Here is a 21,504-nt window from a genome sequence, read left to right as displayed (position 1 = left end):
GGTTGGGCTGGATGGCTCTCACCTGGACTCAGTAATAGGGAAGAGCAATAACCCCTAAACACGCAATCATCACAAGGATAGAAATGGTTGTCAAAGAGGACTGATGTGTTGGGGCTGGTGGGGTGAAGACAGGAACCCGTTCTGCCCCACAGGATAGCTTCCAGCTCTGGCACGATGCCTTAGACCAAAAACAGCATCCCAGGGACATACGGTGTTAGGGCCAAAGGGGCAGTCTGTGCTAAGGGAGGATGTACACTCAAACCATTTGGTTGAAACCTTAAAAGGAGATGTGAACTTATTTTGTATCTCCAAGCTGGTAAAATGTGACCTAACAGTTGTCATTTTTACAAATAAAGGGATAAAATTAACTAAGAGCACAAACAAACAAGATGTTGAAATAAAGTGCTATAAAATGAGATGAAATTGTATAATAAAAATCAAGAATGATTAAGATTAGACAAACCTCCCAATGATTGTAAAAATAAAACAACCAGATTCAAAATATTGAGATTACATGAATAGAAATAAAAATAATTAACTTAAGGAATATTCCAAAATATTGTTAATGTTTTGTTGTATATCCTTTGAGATTCTCCATAAAAATGGCATAACACCATACATAGTTGTTTGTATATAAACATACATACATACATACAACATACAACAAACATAGTTTGTTGGGAACTTGTTTAACTTAAAAATTTGCCAGATGTACATCTGTACATCAACAAATACAGATCACATCATGTCTCTTAATTGCTGTGTAGGATTCCGTTTTATGGTGTCTTGGCAAATGTTAACATTCTGACTGTGGTGGGCTAACTTGGGGGTTGGGATTATGATGCTGAACAGGCTTCTGTCTGTAAGTGGGTACTTTGCTCTATAGATGTGTTTCCTCTTATTGTGAAAACACAGCAACCAAGGCCATACTTGTATTCAGATTTGGGTAATAAGAATTCTCATGAATTAAAAGATAAGTTTGTGAAGGTCAGCAGGACCCACGCAGAAGAATATTCTGATTTATTAGACTTGACTCTCTAAGTTAGATAAAACAGTTGAGCCAATGTTAGTTTGACCTGCTCTCTCTTCTTGAGTCTTAAAGTGAAATACATACCAAAGAGAGAGGCTGCCCCCGTCCCTTCTGATATAATAGCCATGAACTGGGATAAAGAGCTTTCTGCCCCGGTGGACAGCAATCTGGAGAGACACTATAAATGCTGTGAGCTCTGGATACTCTGGGGCTATTGCAACCACTATTACCTCTATCCTGCCTGAATGAAACCCTGCCCAAACTTTCCCTTCAGGATCATTCTAAGTTGGAAGGGCTGTGGACTCATGTAGATGACCTGTGACCCAGGAAGAGTAAGACACATCCTTTCTGAAGGGAAACATACCTGGACCCATGAAAGTCTTTCACTGGATGAGGGTGAGAGGGTTTGGGTGGATGTTATTGACAACAGCTACAGCTCTCATTTTCTTTTTACATCCAGTAATTAGAATGTTTTCTTTTTAAATGTCTGGTGGTAAAAAGATTTTAAAACAGTTGAACTATTTAGTGGATCTAAAGAAAATTAGAGCAGGCTGGATGCATCATAATTCATTTAGTCAATTCTTTAGGGATAGACCTTTAGTTATTTCCTGCTCTTTTTTGTTTCTTGGCCTGCAAGCATCACAAATATCTTGCCACATTTATTTGATTATACCTTTATAATTGCCTTAAAATGCAATTACTGAGTAAGAGTTTGTAAAACTTTAAAGTTTTTGGTACATCTGGTTAAGTTGCCCTCCAAAATGTTAATAACAATTTATATTTCCACAAAAGTATATAGAATAGTTGTTTTCTTAATACTGTCACCAACACTACCTATTACTACTATATTAAAAATAATTTTTTATGTGTGTTTGAGGAAGATTGGCCCTGAGCTAACATCTGTTGTCAATCTTCCTCTTTTTGCTTGTGGAAGATTGTCCCTGAACTAACGTCTGTGCCAATCTTCCTCTATTTTTTATGTGGGATGCCACCACAGCAAGGCTTGATGAGTGGTGTGTAGGCTCGCACCCAGAATCTGAACCCACATACCCTGGGCCACCAAAGTGGAGTGCGTGAACCCAACCACTATGCCACCAGGCTGGCCCCTAAAAATAATTTTTAAAAACTTGTCTAATCTGAAATGTGAAAAATAGTACATCATTGTGTTTCTTCAGATTTCTCTGAGAGCAATGATCACGATCATCATCCCTAGTATCTATTTAGGAACTCACTGTGTGGCCAACCACTAAGATAATCATGCATCTTATTTTCTTCTCAGGATAGTACAGTGGGGTAGGTCCTATTAATTCATATATTGGCCATTTAGAATTTTTTTGGTGAACTTGTGTTTATGTCTTTGTCTTTCTTGGTGTAGAAGTGCACCTTACACACCAAGGAAATCAACATTTTCCTTATAATCTCCTTTTTGGGGATGAGTCTTTATTGGTATTTCTATTGGCCAAAAGTAACTGATAAATCAGAAAGTATGGGAAAAACTCAGAAATCAAATGCAAACAGAAACAAATAAACCTCAGCGTATACCAAATGATAACATAACCACACAGAACAAAAATAATTAATCTAAGTGACTTTTGAATATAGTACTTTGAGGTACACCCTTAATGGAATATATTCCAAGGACAAAAAGGACTTTAAAGAAATAGTAAACACTACTTAGTAGATTTGTTGTTAGTAAAGGCATTGATGTAGTAATTCTGAAATTATTTGTGCACATTTTAGAATTGAGCAAGTGAGGACAGATAGATATTGATATTGTTGGGAAACGGGCTCTTACTGAGAGGTTAATGTGGTGCAAACATAGAATGAACAGGAGGTGAAGAATCCTGTGGTGTATGATTGGAATTGGAAGTAGTAGTAGGAACTTACGATTTCATATATATTAGATTTGTCTCTCTAAGCAACCTCTGGATTTGTAAACATGCTCCAACAGGAAGTGGGCTGCACAAACAAGCTGTGTGGTCCCCAAGTTTGCTCTCTAGGGTGCTTCAGATGTGGAACAGGGGCCAATGGGCAAGGAATTAACTCCCAGAGCTGGAGGTCAAGGAAGCAAGGGCGTTCCTCTCTGAGAGCTCAATCAGGGACTTACTCTATCACCAGGACAGGGGATCTTCCCAGTCCTAACAGAAGGACGTGACTACTGCTATGGAAACGACTGTGGTGTTTCTTCCTTTCCCCTTTTCTGTTCCAAATCTATCTTTGTTGGTGGGGAAAAAAAACCTTTCTCTTAGACTGTAGGTGATCAGAGCAAAAGGAGCCACGTAATGGAGAGAAGCGCCCATCACCAAGAGATCCTGGACTTTGAACTTCATAATATAACTGGATATGACTTTGAGAGCATCTACTGTGGGAAAAGGGAAGATAAGCCATGTGCACTTGGATATTTGGATGGCTTAAGAGGCAGTCTGTGAAGGAGACTGCTTGCTAGCTGCCCCATACCTTTCTCTTTGTTCTCTATAATAAGAGAGGTTTCGAATTTTCCCCGAGTCCCAGTCTCCCTTGCACCTCGATGTGGTCATGAGACTAGGTTCTGGTCAACATATATAAATGGTGGTGTTGTGTCCAAATTCAGGCTCGCACCTTTACAGTAGAGGTGTGCTCTATTCTGCCCTTTTTTCCTACCTTGCCTCAACTGTGGATGAGGTGGTGAGCCATTATGGACCATGAAAGCAAGTGAGCATCCTAGAGAAGGTACAACAATATAGAAGGAGTCTGGGTCCCTGAACGACCTCATGGAGCAGATCCTTTAAACCAACATTGCACTGTGTATTTCCAGTCTGGGAAATGAGAGAAAAATAAACTTCTAACTAACTTATTCAAGACACTTATTTTGGACCTTGTCATATACAACTAAAACTATATTCCCATTTACACATATAAGATTATATCTTAGTGTGTTTTGCCATGCTATAGTTCTGAAATGCACAGGAATTAAATTTATTTTTTTACATAAATTTTTGTCAAGAAACAGAAGTGTTAGTTAAAACACAGTTTAACTTATACAAACATTTTAGACAAATGGATTCAGAATTTATCTTGAAACCGAGAAATGTTATATGTACTTTTTCATTTTGCATCCATTTTTAATGCAAAAACAGTTATACATATTCTTTCAAAAGAATATGAAAAAATGAAAACAAGTTTGAAAAAATGTTTGTTTTTACTCCTTTTATAAATGGAAAGTTTATGTTCTCAAGTATTTTAATTGGTTGCTCAGAAGGTATCTTTTCCAAACAGAAACATTTTTTAAAGCACAGAGATTGTCAAACACCATTTAAAAACCCAAATGGTTTACATTAAATTTACAAATTCAGAGTTCTAAGTTTAAAGTTCTCTTAGAAAGCTCAAGAAATTATTTTTAAAAGCAAACATTAACGTACACGTTAAGTATAAATTATTTAAAATGATATCATACATTTAACTAATGAAAGTAGGGAACTTTTCCCCCTTAATTTTGAAATTTAAAAATCCGTCTTTTTTTTTCTATCTCAAACAAACTGAATTCTTCTAATTGTACACTGAAAGCAGCTGTTTGCCGTCAGGTTGGGTCAGCTTCACTATTTTGCCTACGAACTTTGCCAATCTTTTAGATTCAATGGAGAGACCCTACAACTTCTCAGCTGAGAGTTTTTTCAAGGGTTTTGTTGTTTTCTCATAGAGTAAAAATAAGAAATCCACTGAATTTCAGTTACTTGCTTCCTTGAATCTCAAGTTCATCCCTAAAAATAAACAAACAACATTATCATTGGCTCATCAAATTTTATTTCTGAGGGTCCATACCGTTACAGGTACATCAAGTATGCTGAAATATGGATGGGTACCTCCCATCCATAAGAAGTAGAAAGACACAGTACACAGTCGGGCAGATGATTCAAAGTAAACTTGCAGCTTGCTTGGCCAGGGGTTGGGTGCAATGAGTGTGTGTGTCACCAATTCAAACATAGAAAGAAGACAATCAAAATGAGACCTTTGTCAAGGATTCCACTGTGTATAGACCAAGTCCTTACCTAGGGCATCATTTCTAGTCACCAGGTCCACTTGAGAAGGTGAGTCAGGGCTGGGAGACAGGTACACGGCTCTGGAGAATTCAGAAACTCTGCATCTGTTATTGTGCAAATGGGATCCTAATTCCTAGCTGACTTCACAGAGCAGAATTGGCTCGTTTCACGTAGTAACATACACTCAAGATTTTGCATTTATATTTCATCTTAACCACCGTATTTATCTTTTCTAAGACTGTGTCTAGCAGATCTGGTTATAAAAACATGGGTAGTGGGGACGGCCCTATGGCTGAGTGGTTAAGTTCTCGTGCTCCGCTTCGGCAGCCCAGGGTTTTGCCTGTTCAGATCCTGGACGTGGACATGGCGCCGCTCATCAGGCCATGCTGAGGCAGCATCCCACATAGCGCAACCAGAAGGACCTGCAACTAGAATATACAACTTTGTACTGGGGGGCTTTGAGGAGAAGAAGAAGGAAAAAAGAAGATTGGCAACCGATGTTAGCTCAGGTGTCAATCTTTAAAAACAAAAACAAACATAGGTAGCATGATCCTGGATGGACCTGACTTAGACAGATGACAGGCAGCGTTGCATGGAAAGCCTACACTAAAGGTTTGAAAGGGCCTCTGACCTTGGAGGCTGGCGTCAGGAAACGTAGCAATGAGAATTCTGTCTTGCCGTCCTTCCGTTAGATATAGTACCTTTGAATCAACACCAAAGCATACTTACTGATGCATTTGCATACAAATGTAAATATAAAATCAGCACAATTTTTATACCGTTCCTTTCCTATTTTACATATCCGTATCTCTTTCTACGTCTTATATAGATTTAACACATTTTTAAAACTCAGCTGAAGATTCTATTTACTAACCAATGCTTTATTGATTAGGCTATTTTAATTTCTCATTACTGTTAACAGTGCTCATGGTGAGACCACTCCTTCGCAAGCTTTAGCTCTTAGTTCCGGATTTGAGAGAGCTATGGATAGGCGCTCTGTAGAGATGCAGATGTGGCGCAGGACAGCTCCAGGGGTGACCATACACGCTGGCATCTCAGGAGATGGTGGGCTCTGGAATAGGGTCATGCACAGCCTTCCAGGCTGTATGCGATGGCCCTGGCTGCAGAATTCTACATGTTCCCAGGAAGACAACCTCTCCCCCAGCCCTGGGGGAAGATCTCCACTCCCACCCCTCCAACATTCTTCTTTCAACTCTTCCAGGATTCCTAATAGGCTAGTCTCAGAAGGACACTGCAATTAAATCGGTTATCCACCTCCCCCAAAACTAGGAATGATTAACAAGGTTAAGGGACTAAGAAATAACTAGGATGAATTTCATCATTCGCCGATTCTCTAAATCCCTGTACTCCTCCAACTTTGACTGGGCACGAAGCTCAACCCTCTGAGTTCACTCCTCATCACTGTCACACTTACCAGGTAGAATGCCATACTAAGATTAGTTGTGACACTATCTGGAGGGAATACCTGGTGGGTTTACTGTCCAAGTGTTCAGGCATGGCTATGAAGTTGAGTACAAGCAATTTATTTGAGAGGAGAACCCAAGAAATACTGGTAAGGAGGTGGGGGAATGAGATTGAAAAGTGGAAGAAGGCCATAAAGGATGCATTTTCAAGCATGTTAATACTGTGGGCCTCTGTGGCTCAACCCCAGTGAGGAACTGGGGAGAGAGTCTAGGGGAGGTCCTGAGATGTGTCTTCCTCTCTGAGGCAACCCTGGGCGGAAGCTAGAGAAGTTTTTCACCAGCTCCCATCATTGGTTTGTGACTGCTTTCAGGGACATTAACCCTTTGACCTTTCTGCCTTACCCAGTGTGATGGCTGGCCCTGCTCCCAAAGCCAGATAAGAGTTCTTGGATCTCCACTGCGGAGAGGTAGGTATCGGGGCAAGTACCAATACTGTCTGCTCCAGGCATCATCCATGCCTAGATTTCTCAGGTATGTAAGCTGATAAATTTCTTACTTTTATTCAAGAAAATTTGAGTTGGGTTTTATCACTTTTAACCAAATGAATCCTGACAAATCCATATAGCAGACATATATTGCATATCTATATATAATATATAAAATAATATAAATCTCTATATATCTGTGAAATTATTGTGAGAAATAACCCAATGAATAGGATGCATGACCCATGTTAAATTTAATAGTAGTTACCACTTATTAATAGTTATAATTTGAATTTAGTGGCCAGCTACTCTACATCAGTCCCTATGCTAGTCATTTACATGGTACTAAAAATAGTCACACTTTATTGAACCCTTAATTTCAGCCAAGATTTTTAATTTTATTATTTTGTTTAATATATATGTTCTTTTATTTGGCAAGGGAGAAATTAAGGTCCCCAATCAGCTGACCTTGAGATGGGGTGATTACTCTGGATTATCAGGGTGGGAACAAGGTATTCATGAGGGCCCTTATCAACAAAAGAGGGAGGCAGGAGAGTCAGCATCAGAGGAAGTTTGAAGATGCTGTGCTGCTGACTTTGAAGGTGGAGGAAGAGATATGAGCCAAGGAATGCAGATGGCCTCTATAAATTGGAAAAGGTAAGGAAACAGATACTCCCCTAGTGCCTCCAGAAGGAGGGCAGCCCCGCAGACACCTTGACTGTAGCTCAGTGAGACCCACTTTGAATATATGACCTCTAGAACTGTAATCAAAATTTGTGTTGTTCTAAGCCACTAAGGCTGTGGTAATTTATTACAGCAGCCCTGGGCAACGAATCCATTGTAACTAAAGGGAGGGGCACTGTCTATAGAACCAGCCACTCCCCAGGTTCCAGGAATAATTGTGATGTTGCTATGAGATCACCCAGAATCTACATCACCGCTCAGATGCTGCAGGGCTGTTGCCTGAGCCCACCATGGGAAAGAAAGATAAAGACAAATCTTCCTCTAAAGGTAGGACTGCTTTAAGATGTTCTGTGTGAGTGGAAGCTTAGCCTGAGAAGCTCTGGCCTAGTCTTGGGTGAAGACTTTCCAGGGGGTTGTTTTTAAAACCATAATAAGTGTTTCTTGACAGATCACTGAATGCATTTTCCTTTTTCATACTCTGATGGTGAATCTTAGAATTTTTATTTTTCTCCTTATTCATAGAGTACAATAAAAATAACAATGAATCTGATAGATTCTGCTTTACTCCGGTCTCTTTCTTTTTGGAATCTAATATTACTCTTCAGTTTAAACATAGACTAGCAAACAATGTAATCATACTGCAAATCTGGAAAAAAATTAGTTACCACTTTTATTGTTTTAACGTAAGTTGAACTATCTGTATACAGAAAGATTAAATTTATTGTCCTTTGAAGAATCTATCATTTCTATGTTGGTGCATTTGATATTTTAAAGTATTTACTCCAATTGGTATATTGACTTTAATATGTACCAACTTGAAGAAGTGTTTCTAATTGTTCTATGACATTTCCAAAGTATATTTTTCAGTTTGTAAATCACACAATAACAAAGTGATTCCATAGTGCCTGGGGCCTGTGCTACTGAGGTCTGAGTCAGTTTCTGATGGAAGAGATTGATAGGGATGTAGGTGTGATTTGATGGGGCAGCCATATAAAAATCTGGTATATCTCCAAAGAATTTCTATGGGAATCGAGACAATCATTGGGCTGCCTTGTCAGGTCTCATATCAGAGTCGGGTCTCAGCAAGATAATGATTATTATTCTACTCAATAGGTAGTAAGATAATAGTTATGTTTCTACTCAATAAGTAGTTTTTATTCTTTCATGCTGAGCAGCACAGAGAGGAACCAGAAATGAAGATAGAAAAAGAGACCTTAGCTTAGATAATCCAACCAAATTCATCTGAATTGGGCAAGCTAACTAATAAGACATATTTTTGAACCTACAAAAACATTTCCCCAAGAATAAACTATACTAGACTCATCTGCCTCTAAATGCCAGTCTATGAATCCTTAAATAGCAGTATTTGACGAAGTCCCCTCCTCTCCTCTTAAGTTGACTAACATTCCCCAGAAACAGAGTTTATTCCCCTGAATTTTCACAGTTCAGGATATTTCATATCAGAATACAATTGGAGTTCAAATTTAATTTTGCCATGCATATTTTGGGATTGTTTACTTTTGTATATTTGTTTAAATATAAGATTGCTATTTTTCTTTATGAGGAGGAGATCTTTTTTGTTGTCTGTTTTCTGTTTTGGGGAGGAGCTATTTTCCGTTACGGCAGTCTGACCTCCTGTGCCTCTCATTCCTCTGGTCTTTAGTTTTCTAATAGAGGTGGTTGCTTCTCAAGTCTCTAGGTGCATACTGTTGATTGCCGTTGTGGGCTACTACTTGATGGGGGCAAAGATATTTCAGGTTCTGGAGACAGACAAGCAGGAGGAGTTGAGAAATTCCTTTTTGGAGGCCAAAGCAGCTTTAATGAAGAACTACGCCTGCATAACTTCAGATGAACTTGAAATCTTTCTTCAGGTAAGAGATAAAGGTGCTTTGTTTTTGAGAGTTATAAATGTGCCAATTGTGTGGAAGAGAGCCAAAGATAGATTTTATAGAATGCCTTCCTATGTGTTTTACCTGAACTAGCACTAGTTTTCTGTCATCTGAAGAGAGATGAAGAAAAAGATAAGCCTTCGTAGTGGAAGGAGATATGAAGACAACCGTATGAGAATGTGAAGGGTGGGACAATACAGTCAGAGGGGAAATGACAGAGCAGACATTGCACGGGCATCTGGACTCTCAGAGGTATCCTGTGCGAGAGTCGGAAGAACAGCCAGGATTGGACTCACTCTCCCACTGATAACAATTATAGAGCAAAACAAATATTTGAAAAGAACTGTCTGAAAACACAGGAGTATAAGCAAAGCAGGCAGGACCCAAAAGGGGGTGACCATTTAAAGAAAGCACATGAGCTGAGTTCCACGTCCACCTGTCTTTTCCTCTGTGGGCACTTTCCAGTTAACCCTGCTTGTACCGGTCAATGAGCCCAAGCAGAAAGCAGCAGTCTTTCTGGGCTGAGGAGACAAAAAGTCAGAACTTGGGGGCTCCAACAGTGGTTGGAATTTTGGGAGAAAATCCCAAGAGGAGGAATCCTCAGAGTGAGAAAGCCCTCAAATTCCAAACCTGTTACGAATCCCGCTCCAGCTGTTGGCCAACTCCGAAATCGTGTGTGCAGAGTACGCCCTCAGGAAAGCACATGAAAGCAGCATCTGTGATTGCAAAGAGCTATATAGAGCTGTCTGGTGCCAGGGAGACTAAAACTGGAGGTCAAGGCTCACCAGGTTAGAGGGACTTGGTAAACACCACAGGCTTTCCATTGAGATCCTAGAAATGCCACATCTAGAAATAAAATTGAAAACAGAGGAAGCCCTAAAAAAGTATAAAATTAATTTTAAGCAGGATCAAGGTGATCTGCCTCTATTCCATCTGCCTGTCAAATAAAACCCCGTCCCCTCTTTAAAGAAATAACGTCAACCAGAATCTCTACAAATTTTCATGTACTATGGCCGCACCCAATTAAAAGTTAGGAAGTGTGATTAAAAGTAGAGACAGTTGACTGGAAACTAGGTGAAATCACAGACACTAGAAAGAGACTCACTAATAATTTGATGCGGAGTTATCATCTAAAAACTTTAAAATAAGTGTGGTTAATAGTTTAAGAAAATCTAATAGAGGATAGAGAATTTCAGTAAATGTCTGGAATTCTTTAAAAAGCATTAAACTAACATTATAGTGCTGGAAAACAGATGAGTGGTTACCAGAGGTCAGCGACGGAGGGTGGAGGCGGCAAAACGTGACTATAAAACATCTTCGTGTTTTGTTGATAGAATAGCTCTGTATTCTTGATTGTGGTGGTGATCACATAAATCATTATGTGCTTTTCAAACATGACAGCTTTATTGAGATATTATTCACATGCTACAATTCACTTATTTAAAGTTTTCAATTCAATGGTTTTTAGTATATTAGAGTTGTGCAATCATCATTTTATGCTATTTTTGCTTAGTTTTGATAGGAGACCTGCATAAATCTTATAGAGCATTGGGAGCAAAACCTCCCTCCCTCCCACCTCCATCCCTTCCTCCTTTTCTTCCTTCCTTCATCCTTTCCTCCCTTCCTTCCTTTAATAGCTATTATGTGCATCTACCTGGCCCATGTCTAATGAATGATGCTGAGCTTGAAGTGCCGTTGGGATTTTTATGTGAAAAGCAGCATTCATTTCCATAGCACATTGCTCCTATTTTTCTTTTCAGTTTTGGACTTTTTGTCTCTTTCTTTAGCAATCAATTTCATTTCTTTTACATCTTTTAGAAATTCTTCACAATTCAGATTTACCTATGATTCTTGCTTTTCAATACTGTGTTTTGCTATTTTGTTTTATGTACTTTTAGTGTTATTTTAATGGAATTTTAGGGGAACAGGCAAGAAAAAGGAGCCCATCCCACTCCTTTAAATCACAGGTAGCCCTAATGTCATCTTTATGTCATTCTTTGTGTGCTATTTACAAATGATTATGGTGTCCACCATTTCAATCAGCAGTCTACACACACCCCTCCTAGATTCACTCAAGAAAGTGGCCATAATTAAAATTTGCTTACAATCTGTCCTCCTCGCATGTAACCTGTTAGCAGCATTGGCTTTCTTCACACAGCTTCCAAGACACCACATTCTAATTCTGATTTTCCTCCTATTTTGCCAGTTGTTCCATTCTTCTCAATAATCTCTTAATATTGAAGGGCTCCTGGGCTCAGTCCTCAGAACTTTTCTCTTTATGCTCATTTCCTTTGTGGTTCATCTATCTCATGGCCTTTTAACATGCCGACAACTCCCAAATTTATATCTTGGGCTGAGGTCTTTCTCACAAATTCCAGATTGTCTATCCACTTGCCTATTTAAAACCTCCACTTGGATGTCTAACAAACTACTCAGATTCATGACTTCCAGAAATGAACACCTGCTCTTTCCCTTTAAAAAGGACATTTTTCCACCCACCCTCAACCACCACAGCCTTCCTCACCTCACTTGATGGCAATTCCATTCTTTTAGTTGCTCCCATGAAAAGTCTTGGAGTCATCCTTGACTATGCTCCTCCTCTTAGACTCAGTTTGAATCTCTCAGGAAATCCTGCTAGCTGGACCTTCAAAACCTATCAGAGTCTCACTGCTTCTTGTCACCAACACTGTTGCCACCCCATCTCACTGGGCCACCATCTAGTCTCTTCTGGAGCTTCTGGAGTTCTGCAACATTCTCCTAACAATCTCCTGGCTTTGACTTTGCTCTCTGCATTCTCTTCTAAATACAGCAGCAGAAGTGACCCTTTTGGTCTCCTTTTGGTTTGTAAGTCAACTTCTCTGCTCAAAACCTTCAGTGACCCTCTCCATTTCACTCAGACTGAAAGCTGAAGTTCTTTGATCTTACGTGATCTGCTACTCCTCTATTTCCTCTCTTACTTCCTCTTCTTTCACTTTGTCCTCAACTTTGCTCTAGAATATTCCAGGCTCTTACCTGTGATCTAGGTGTTTCCTTTGCTTGTAGTGTTCTTTCCGCAAATACTTGTTTGGCTAACTTTCTCACTGCCTTCGAGTCCTTGCTCAAATCGTATCTTCTCAACGAGACTTTCCCTGACTATCCCCCTCCCAAAACTGCTGTTCCACCTTACTCTGCCCTACTTGTCTCTGATCACCTCCTAATATATTATCTAATGCTTATGTTTATTTCCCCCTGCCAGAATCTAAATTCCACATACGTGGATTTTTTCCTATATTGCTTTAAGGGAAAGGTCATATATTTCATCAAATTAATCCTTACTTCTTTTTGTTTTGTTTTAACTTGTAGACACTGACTTTTTCTGTAAAAAATGGAATAATCCCCTTAAAAAATGGAACTCTTTATCTAAGTTGGAATTTTAAGAACTCTATTTCATTTGTGGCATACACATTAACCACAATAGGTGAGTATAGTACTTTATTTTTAGTGTAATTTATTTTTATTTCTTATTAGGGTGCCAATCATTTAAAATTTTATCATAGCACGGAGCTTTGTCTACATGAGCCATAACCCTTCAACCTGCAAATTTAGAACAGCTTTCTTTTTTTTAAGAGGATGCTTCATCAATACATGCAGCTTCCCCTTTATTTTGAATTTTTAGATCATTTGTCTCTTCGTTAGCAAATTCTGTGTGCCTTTTCTCTTGAGTGGGTCATCTTGGCCATGGTATTTCCATCTAGTCTTCCAACATACTGGTGAGATAAGTAGCAAAGCCTGAACCAGCCAGATTTTCTAGGACTCCTGATAGAACTAAGAAGTCTATAAGTCTCCTTGGAATTCGGCTAGAACTTAGCTGGAGAATTTTGTGATTTAAAAACAAACAGTTACCACAGGTTTCTGCTAAACTTTAGACACTTCTAAGATATTTTATTATCAACCAAGGGCTTTTAGTGTTTCCAAAAGGCATAAACGTACCTTAAGATAGCTGTTGTCAAAGACGCTCGGAGAGTCCTGGGAAATGCCACTGTAGACTGCCACAGATGGCTGGCACTGCCGTGGAATGTTTCTTCTCGTGGCACTGGAGATGGTTAATAAGCAAAGGTTGTTATTCTCAAGTATGGCCTGCTCAGGTCTATTTTCCTTTACTGAAAATAGGATGCATGTTCACAGTGACGAAGAATGTAATGCCTGCAAATTCCCAGCCAGATGACCACATTAGTTTAGAAACCAGTCTCACTTGTTTATTGTATTTCAGTGAAAAAATTGGGAGAATCTTGGATTTCAGGGATCCACATGAGGTCAGAGTGTTGGGAACAGATGTCACCATAACCCATGGATTCTGCCCTGAGGAGAATAACAGCAGAGGTCTGAATGTCCCTCCTACCTTGGTGCACGGCTTGGTAGTGCCCACAGAGGCCCAGCTGAATGGTGGGCATGCCTTTTGTCATCTGACCCCAAGCCCAGTGAGCCACTCCAGCTCTGGGCCACTGTAGAGAAATAATCTTAGCTTCAGGCAGTTCAACAGCGCCCAATGGCTCTGTTTCACAGGGAATTAAAGGAGGTGAGCCCACTTGACTGTTTTCTGTCATCTGGTGTTCTGACATTTTTATCTTGTTGAGATGGAATCAAAGTATCATCTTGTCTGCAGAATGGAGGTAGTGCTGATATCTCAGTCCTGAAAACCGTCAATAAGCCTACTTTGTCTTTGTTGTTAGAACAAATTCTTTTAAACATGTGAGTTAAGGAAAACTATGAATTTATATGAGTTCAGACATGGCTTTAAATGGGCATGAACTCCTCGTTTGTTGTAATAGCTTTAACATTGCCAGGCTGTTTAAAATATTACCACAGGCAGCCAAGGGAGTTTTTGTGTAAACTCCATGAAAAACTGTGAAACTTTGGTATAGCATTCTTCTCCTCCACCTTTTTATGGTGATATTGCATTCTTATTCTTTTATATCATTGAAAATAAAAATTAAACTTAAGAGTCATGAGCACAGAAGGAATAAAACTATTCAGGTCATCAATTATGTGTGTGTGTGTCTGTGTAACATGTTTTCACAAAAGCAATCCCAAATCCACAACTTAGAGAAATGAGATTTTGCTAAATTTTGTTCTATACATAAGGCAGCAAATACCAACATGTATAAATTAAAATAAGATTCAGTAATAGAGATTGGCTTATTCAAGCTTGACTATATGCAAAGTAGCAAATTTCTCCATTTTTCTTTTCTTTATCCCATAAATACACCCATTATGAATGATTATAGCAAAATCTACAAAAAAATCTTTTTCCCCCAGCAATATATGATTAGTTTTCCATATCACTGAATATGCTTGCGCAACGTAATTCTTAAAGACTGCAAGATATTTTATTGGACCATTTTACTCAGCATATCTCTTCTAATGTTAGCCATTTATGTTAGTTCCCATTTTTCACTTAAATAATGCTTTGGTGATATTTTTACACACTTCTAACTTTTCTGATCATCTCCTTAGGAGAAATTTCTGGATGTTAAATGACTCAATAGTACGTTTTGTTTTAAAAACTATGTGTACTGCTGGGGCTTTCATAATAAATATTGTCAACAATACAACACCAAAAGTGTGTGTTCCAGAGGGTATTAATGTTGAGTGGATATTAAATTCGCCTCTTCTCATCCATCAGGCTACGGGACAATTGCCCCCAGAACCCCCATGGGCCAGCTGTTCTGTGTCTTCTATGCTTTACTGGGGATCCCTCTCACTATCATCTTCCTGGAACTTGTGAGTAAAGCAATCTCACAACCACTTTCAGGACTTGGGAAATACCTTCAGAATATGGGAATCAAAGAGGTAATGTTTACTAAATGGTATTTTAAAATTTTCTTACATATGCTTGGATTCATAATCTTACAAAGAATAAGTACACAACCCTTAATAAATTCTTGTTAAATACAAGCTAAAAATAATCTGTATTATTATACGTATATGTACATGTATATACACACACACATATTTGGTATGCTTGCCCTATTTTTAGTGGAACTTCTAGATCGAGAAAAGGGTAATAATACCAAAATAACTACAGTGCTTTATTTTTCTTCTTCGGAGAATAGGAGTATTATTTCAAAGAATTCTTGTAGAATATTATGGTATAAATGCAGTTGCACAGGTGTGATTTTATTTGATTCCCTGAAGCGCTCTATGAGGTAAGTATGGTAAAACCTAACATCTAGATTTTCTAGAGGAAGTTATCAACTTGAATTCAATTCTTCTGATGCTAGAGTCTGAGCTCTTTTATCTCACAATTCCTTTCTTGACACTGCTAAGGGCAAGAAATTATTTAAGGCTACAGATTACAGAAGTATATAATTAGGAGAGGGTATTTGGAAAACTGTTAGACAAATGTGTCGAGTTGGGGCAAAGCAAAATAAAGATAGATGACATGGATGGATAGTCCATTCCTAATATTCCAGGCATCCCAGAAAGAGATATGCAGAGATGACAAGACCGGAAGATATTTGCTTTTATTACCAGGAGGGTTTGCACGAGGTAATCTTGTGAAGCAGGCTGAATTTTAGTAATAACCCTGCAGGACTAGCTCATCCAGTTTAAATAGATGACTGAGGCAGGGTGCTCCTCAGGACTTCCTCTTTGGATTCACACTCACTAGCTTAAGAGTAATAACTATAAGGCCAGCTCAATGTCTAAACAGCTTAGTCTAAGCCAGCTGCCCCAGGCCTTCTCAGGAAAGAGCAGTGCTGAGTAAGAGCAGATCCTGGCTGGTGCTACTTCCCCAGTCTCAAGGAAGTGAAGTCAGGAGAAAGAAAGTCCTGGGAGATTATTTGACCAGTTACTCCAAGATGGTGGTTAGTGAATGCTCTTGTACTTGACCCATTCCTACCAGCAATTCTCTCTTGCAGGTGGATTCTGGGAGAGGTGGAAAGAGGGGCAAAATCTTTGAGCATTCATTAGGGACCAAAAATCCTCTGTGAAATAGTTCAACCAGAGAAGTTTCTTTCTCCTTCAAGGAAGGAGATCACATAGCATCTAAAAAGATTTTGCCCATTTTGTTTTCCTGGGGCCACGTTATCAGTCCTTGCAATTATCTCTGGTATTAAAGATTTGGTCATTTCAGAAACTTAAGATCTCTTGGACTTTGCCTTCTAAAGCCAGCACAAGGCCGAGGTTGTACCTTATTACATGCTTATAAAGATGTCTAAACAACCTCATCAGACAGGGTCACTCAAGTTCACCAGATAATAGCATGACCCAAATAAAATTTTGTCAGTGATATAGAATGCTCTGAGCTTGCCACCACCATACAAAGTTAAACAAAAGGAGCTATTAACAGTGGTTCCCACAGAAAAGAAAATCCTCGATATCAATTTCCTCTTGTTCCCAAATCTCCTTAACAGTTCCAAAATATAAACTGGAAATCCTCTACCTGTTTCTTCCACTCTCCTCTAATTCCGCTCTCTCCTGCTCTGGGTGTGTTATATAGGTTGATAAGAAGCATCTGCAAAGTTGATCTGCAAAGTTGATAAGAAGTCTCTGTTCCCAAATCTCTGGAGAAACAAGATATATAAAAATTCTATAACATCAGCTCCATAGCCCACCAAATTTAGAAAGTACTGCAAATCCCACAATACAATGTAATCACTGAATCAGCATATTATATAAATGCTAAAATTTAAGGAAATATTTCTGAGATCCCTTTACCATAATAAGTCAAAAAAATATGTATAGCCCTTAGCATAGTGTCTGTCCCATATGAGGTACTCTATAAGTGAAAGTTTAAAACATGTTATTTCTAATATTGGTTTACCTGTCTGTCTCTCCTCCTCCCCCCAACAAAACTGTAATCTCTGTGTGAACAAACTGTCTTATTTTTACTTTGTACCTTGAGTACCTCCGATGGTACTTACTAATGGGAAAAACTCAGTAAACACTTGTTGAATGAATTTGAATTATACCACAACAAGCATTTAATCAATTAATATGATACAGAATTGTAAATGTAATATCCAGTTTTTAGATGGGAAAATACATTTATTTTTTGTTATAGTTTGAGGTGCTGAAATGTCTTTTAACAAAATATGATTCTTTTATTTGCCTCAAAAAGTTAATGTCCTGAACTTCCAGATGGTGACCGTCTATCCTACCCTTTTGCACAGCCAGTGGGACCCAGAGCTGGAAGTGGGAGTGAGCAGGTCACAGAGCAAATGAACATTGTAGTCGGAGACCTAGGCATGGCAGGAATGTAAATTGTTTTACATTAAAACTATGCAAAGTGCAACAAAATGCACGAAGAGAGAAAACTGAAATAAAGGGTCAAGAACAGAGATTCATAAGGAAGAAGATGGTTCAGTTGACAGAGCTGGGAAATACTCCTAGATGCAGAGGAAGTCTGCAAGTCAGAGTATGGTAGGATTCAGCACGCAAGCCCTTGGTCAGGAAAGGATCTGAAAGGGGCAAATGGTAGCTTAGTCAACCATAGCTCTCTGATGGCTGTTGGATTGATATTAACATCTTCCTTCTTTCTTTTCTTCCTTCCTTCCTCTTCCCTTCCCCCCTCTCCCTTCCCTTCCCCTTTTTTTCTCTCCCCTACCTTCCCTCCCATTCCTTCCTTCTTTCTTTCCTTCCTTCCTTCTTTCCTTCTCACTTTTTTCATTTTTTTAGGGACAAGTTAAAATTTGCATGCTCGTCTTTTTCTTGGTAACTGGACTCCTCATTTTCATCCTGCTACCACCACTAATTTTCACGCATACAGAGGGTTGGACTTATGAGGAAGGATTATATTTTGCATTCATTTCCTTAAGTACCATTGGGTTTGGTGACTATGTAATAGGTAAGTCAACTGATGTTATTAATCTTAGAATTGTATTAGCATTAATAGTCACCGAATCAACAGGATTGGAAGTAAAGTATAATTCAAAATATAGCATTTATCTATAGGAGTTAGGGTAGAGGTCAAAACTCCAGTCACCTGACAATCCACGAAAGAATCCAAAATAATTCCTTTCCATCAACGTTCTTTGTTCAGGCCACAGAGTAAATTGATTATAGGAAAATGGAACAGAGGAATTCTTTTCAAAGCATGTCACCACTTACTCATACAGGTATTCAAAGTTCATGTGAGATGAAAATAGTGAGTACAAAGGGTGAATCCCATGCAACATGTACTTTCAGTCCACTTTCACCTTGGAATAAATACACATCAGGAGGAAATAAAGACCCTCAGACATTAAGTGTTCATGTATATACCTAAATTCAACAGGAAAATATCCAAGAAGCCTTGTAAGAAGGATTATTTCTATAAGGTCTTTTTGTATTGGTGGGTTCTTTAAAGGAACAAAGCAAATTTCCAGGCTATACATTTTGGAAAACTTTTCCACTGATCTTGATTCATTTCTGCCTCGAATTAACATCATAATATCAGGCATTATTCTTACCATTAACATATTTTTTTAAAATTAGCCCAAAGAACATAGGCATAGCACCCAATTATGCATACATGCACACACCTCACACCTACGTAGAAGAATCAGTTTTCTACCACCATAAGCACAGAGCTAAGAAGCTGATCATTGATGTTTCATCTACTACGATCTATGCAGGTCAACTTGGACAAGCTACTTGACCAGTAGGATTCAATTTGATCTAATATAAAATAGCTGGGATGAGGGAAACTTTGAACTAGTTGATTTTTTTCTCCCAATCAACTAGCCACTCAACCAGTCTAGCGATGAGTATTTCTTGAGCCTTTCTTACCATATGAAAGTCTTGAGTGATTTGTGCTGGGGAATCAACATTGACTAAAACTTGGCTCCTATCTATAAGGAGCACACATTGGAGTGGGTAGGATGTAGACATATAAATAGATAATTACAATTCAGGCTACGATAAGCCATAAATGATAATAATATAATGTTAAATATATTAATAAATATATATAATATATATAAATAAATAAAATATATATAATAAATATAATGTTAAATGCAATTAAAACGTGTGCTTTTGCTGGATACCTATAGTTTATCCTGTGCTCCTTGGCAAGTCTTCACTGAAGGATATATAGTCTTTATTAGCAAATGCCAGAATGTGACCAGAGTTCTTATGGTTATTTACCTTTTGATACACAGTGTTAGTTTTAAGGATATTTGAGGCAAAAATAGTGTAAAGATTGAGAGAATGAAGCCAATGTTCATTGAGTTTCAATGTAGTGTGAGATGGTTGTCAGGATTATGGGTATTTTTTCTTTGTGTTTCTAGTTGTTATTTCAAATTACTTTTTACAATAAAAAGTTAAAAAAAAAATCTGGCATGTTTGTAGCCATAAAGAACAAATCAGTGGCAGAGTAGGAATGTATATTTGTGAATGGCTACATCATTTTTTTCCTTCTTCTTTTTTAAAGATTGGCACCTGAGCTAACAACTGTTGCCAATCTTTTATTTCTTTTCTTCTTCTCCCCAAAGCCCCCCAGTACATAGCTGTATATTCTAGTTGTGAGTGCCTCTGGTTGTGCTATGTGGGACGCCGCCTCAGCATGGCCTGACAAGCGGTGCAATGTCCATGCCCAGGATCTGAACCAGCAAAACCCTGGGCCGCCAAAGTGCACGACCTTAACCGCTTGGCCACGGGGCGGGCCCCACATCATTTTTTTTTAAAAAAAATTTGAGTTTCTTTTAAAAGGCTCTTTTTTAAAAAAAGGTTTTTATATTTTATGTTAGTAAATCCTTAGCAGCAATGAAAGCAAAGAAATGGTCACATTAACGTATGTCTCAAAGTTTTATGGCACATCTGGACTCCAGCTCATGCTGTAAGATGTTCAGAATTCAGCTCAATAGATTTGCATAGATACTTTTGAAATCATACATAGAAATAGAGCTTTTTTCCCTTCACATAATAGATATGTTACAAAAAAGCTTAATGTAAACAAAATTTTGTAACTATAATCCCATATTCTCATTCAATATGATAGTCATTTCGGAAGTACTGCTTCTTAATTTCTGGTTGGCATTTAATAAACAGTGATTAGACTCTAAATGTAGACATTTTTATGAGTTTCCACTGGTCTGGTATAGTTTATGAGGGAGAAGAGAAGATCAGAGGCAAAAGTTATCTTCCAATGATTTAAACGTGATTTACTTTTTGCCTTTAGATACGTATCCCCCTCAGAAACATACACGACTTTACCCAGCAATAATAATACTTTGGTATACCTTTGGTCTTACTTGGATTACTCTTATGTTTGATTTGTTTTCAAAAATTTTGGAAAAAACTAAAAAAACCCTCACTTGCAATACGTTAAGTCAAACAGAAGAAACGTCGTCTACGAAAACTTCATTTTTCTGGGCTTTGAGTGAACAATCAGAGAGAGAGTCTCAAACTTCTCTTGTGAAATAAAAAAAGGGACATGATGATGCAGAAGAGAATAAATGTGTTTTCTTCATTAACCTGCCATCTGGGTCACATCCACAGTGAAGTTTTGTAATTCATATTTTATTTTGAATTATAATAAATAACTAATTAAAAATACAAAAGCCCAACTGTCATCATTGGACCTTTCATTTCAAAACCTTTCTTTATGTAATATTTGATACAATAAAAATAATTTATGCAATCGCATGTTAAAAAGAGCAATAAAATCCCATGAACCCACCATACAACTTGTGAAGTAGAAGTAACGAGAATATAATTGAAGCTAACTCTGTGCACATCCCCAGTCCATCCTCCTGGCTCCCCAGAGGCAACAGTCATATCCATCCACGTTGTTAGTGCATCATTACCAAGTTATTTTTTAAAATACTTACTCTACTTCTGCTCACACCAGAAGGGCATTTGACTTTCTATCATTCCATGTTTTCACTTTAACTTGATGTTGTCAGATTTAAAATTTTTGTCTGTGTAATGGGTATAAAATGCTATCTCACTGTAGTTTTGCTTTGGTTATTCTTGTTTACTATAGAGGATGAGCACCTTGTGTTTCTGGCT

General features: G+C 38.3%; 1 protein-coding gene across 2 annotated transcripts in view; it reads left to right on the top strand.

Moving 5' to 3' along the window:
• The window catches only part of LOC103556881 (potassium channel subfamily K member 16-like), a 31,870-nt gene extending 10,817 nt beyond the window's left edge, over nt 1–21,053 (top strand). The window contains exons 2-8 of one of the 2 annotated variants that reach the window (XM_008529183.2): nt 6,877–6,937; nt 7,773–7,966; nt 9,332–9,510; nt 12,871–12,985; nt 15,191–15,357; nt 18,187–18,355; nt 20,672–21,053. In XM_008529183.2, the coding sequence (XP_008527405.2) occupies nt 7,930–7,966; nt 9,332–9,510; nt 12,871–12,985; nt 15,191–15,357; nt 18,187–18,355; nt 20,672–20,916 (912 nt within the window). In that variant the 5' untranslated portion in view covers nt 6,877–6,937; nt 7,773–7,929 and the 3' untranslated portion in view covers nt 20,917–21,053. Of the gene's footprint in view, nt 1–6,876; nt 6,938–7,772; nt 7,967–9,331; nt 9,511–12,870; nt 12,986–15,190; nt 15,358–18,186; nt 18,356–20,671 lie in introns of those variants that run through there. The other variant, XM_070594278.1, reaches the window with a different exon arrangement.
• The last annotated feature ends 451 nt before the right edge of the window (nt 21,054–21,504 follow it).

Source organism: Equus przewalskii, chromosome 25 (assembly GCF_037783145.1).
Source record: "Equus przewalskii isolate Varuska chromosome 25, EquPr2, whole genome shotgun sequence".
NCBI lineage: Eukaryota > Metazoa > Chordata > Mammalia > Perissodactyla > Equidae > Equus > Equus przewalskii.
The sequence above is the reverse complement of the archived record's forward strand: the minus strand, read 5'-3'. Positions and strand labels throughout refer to the sequence as shown.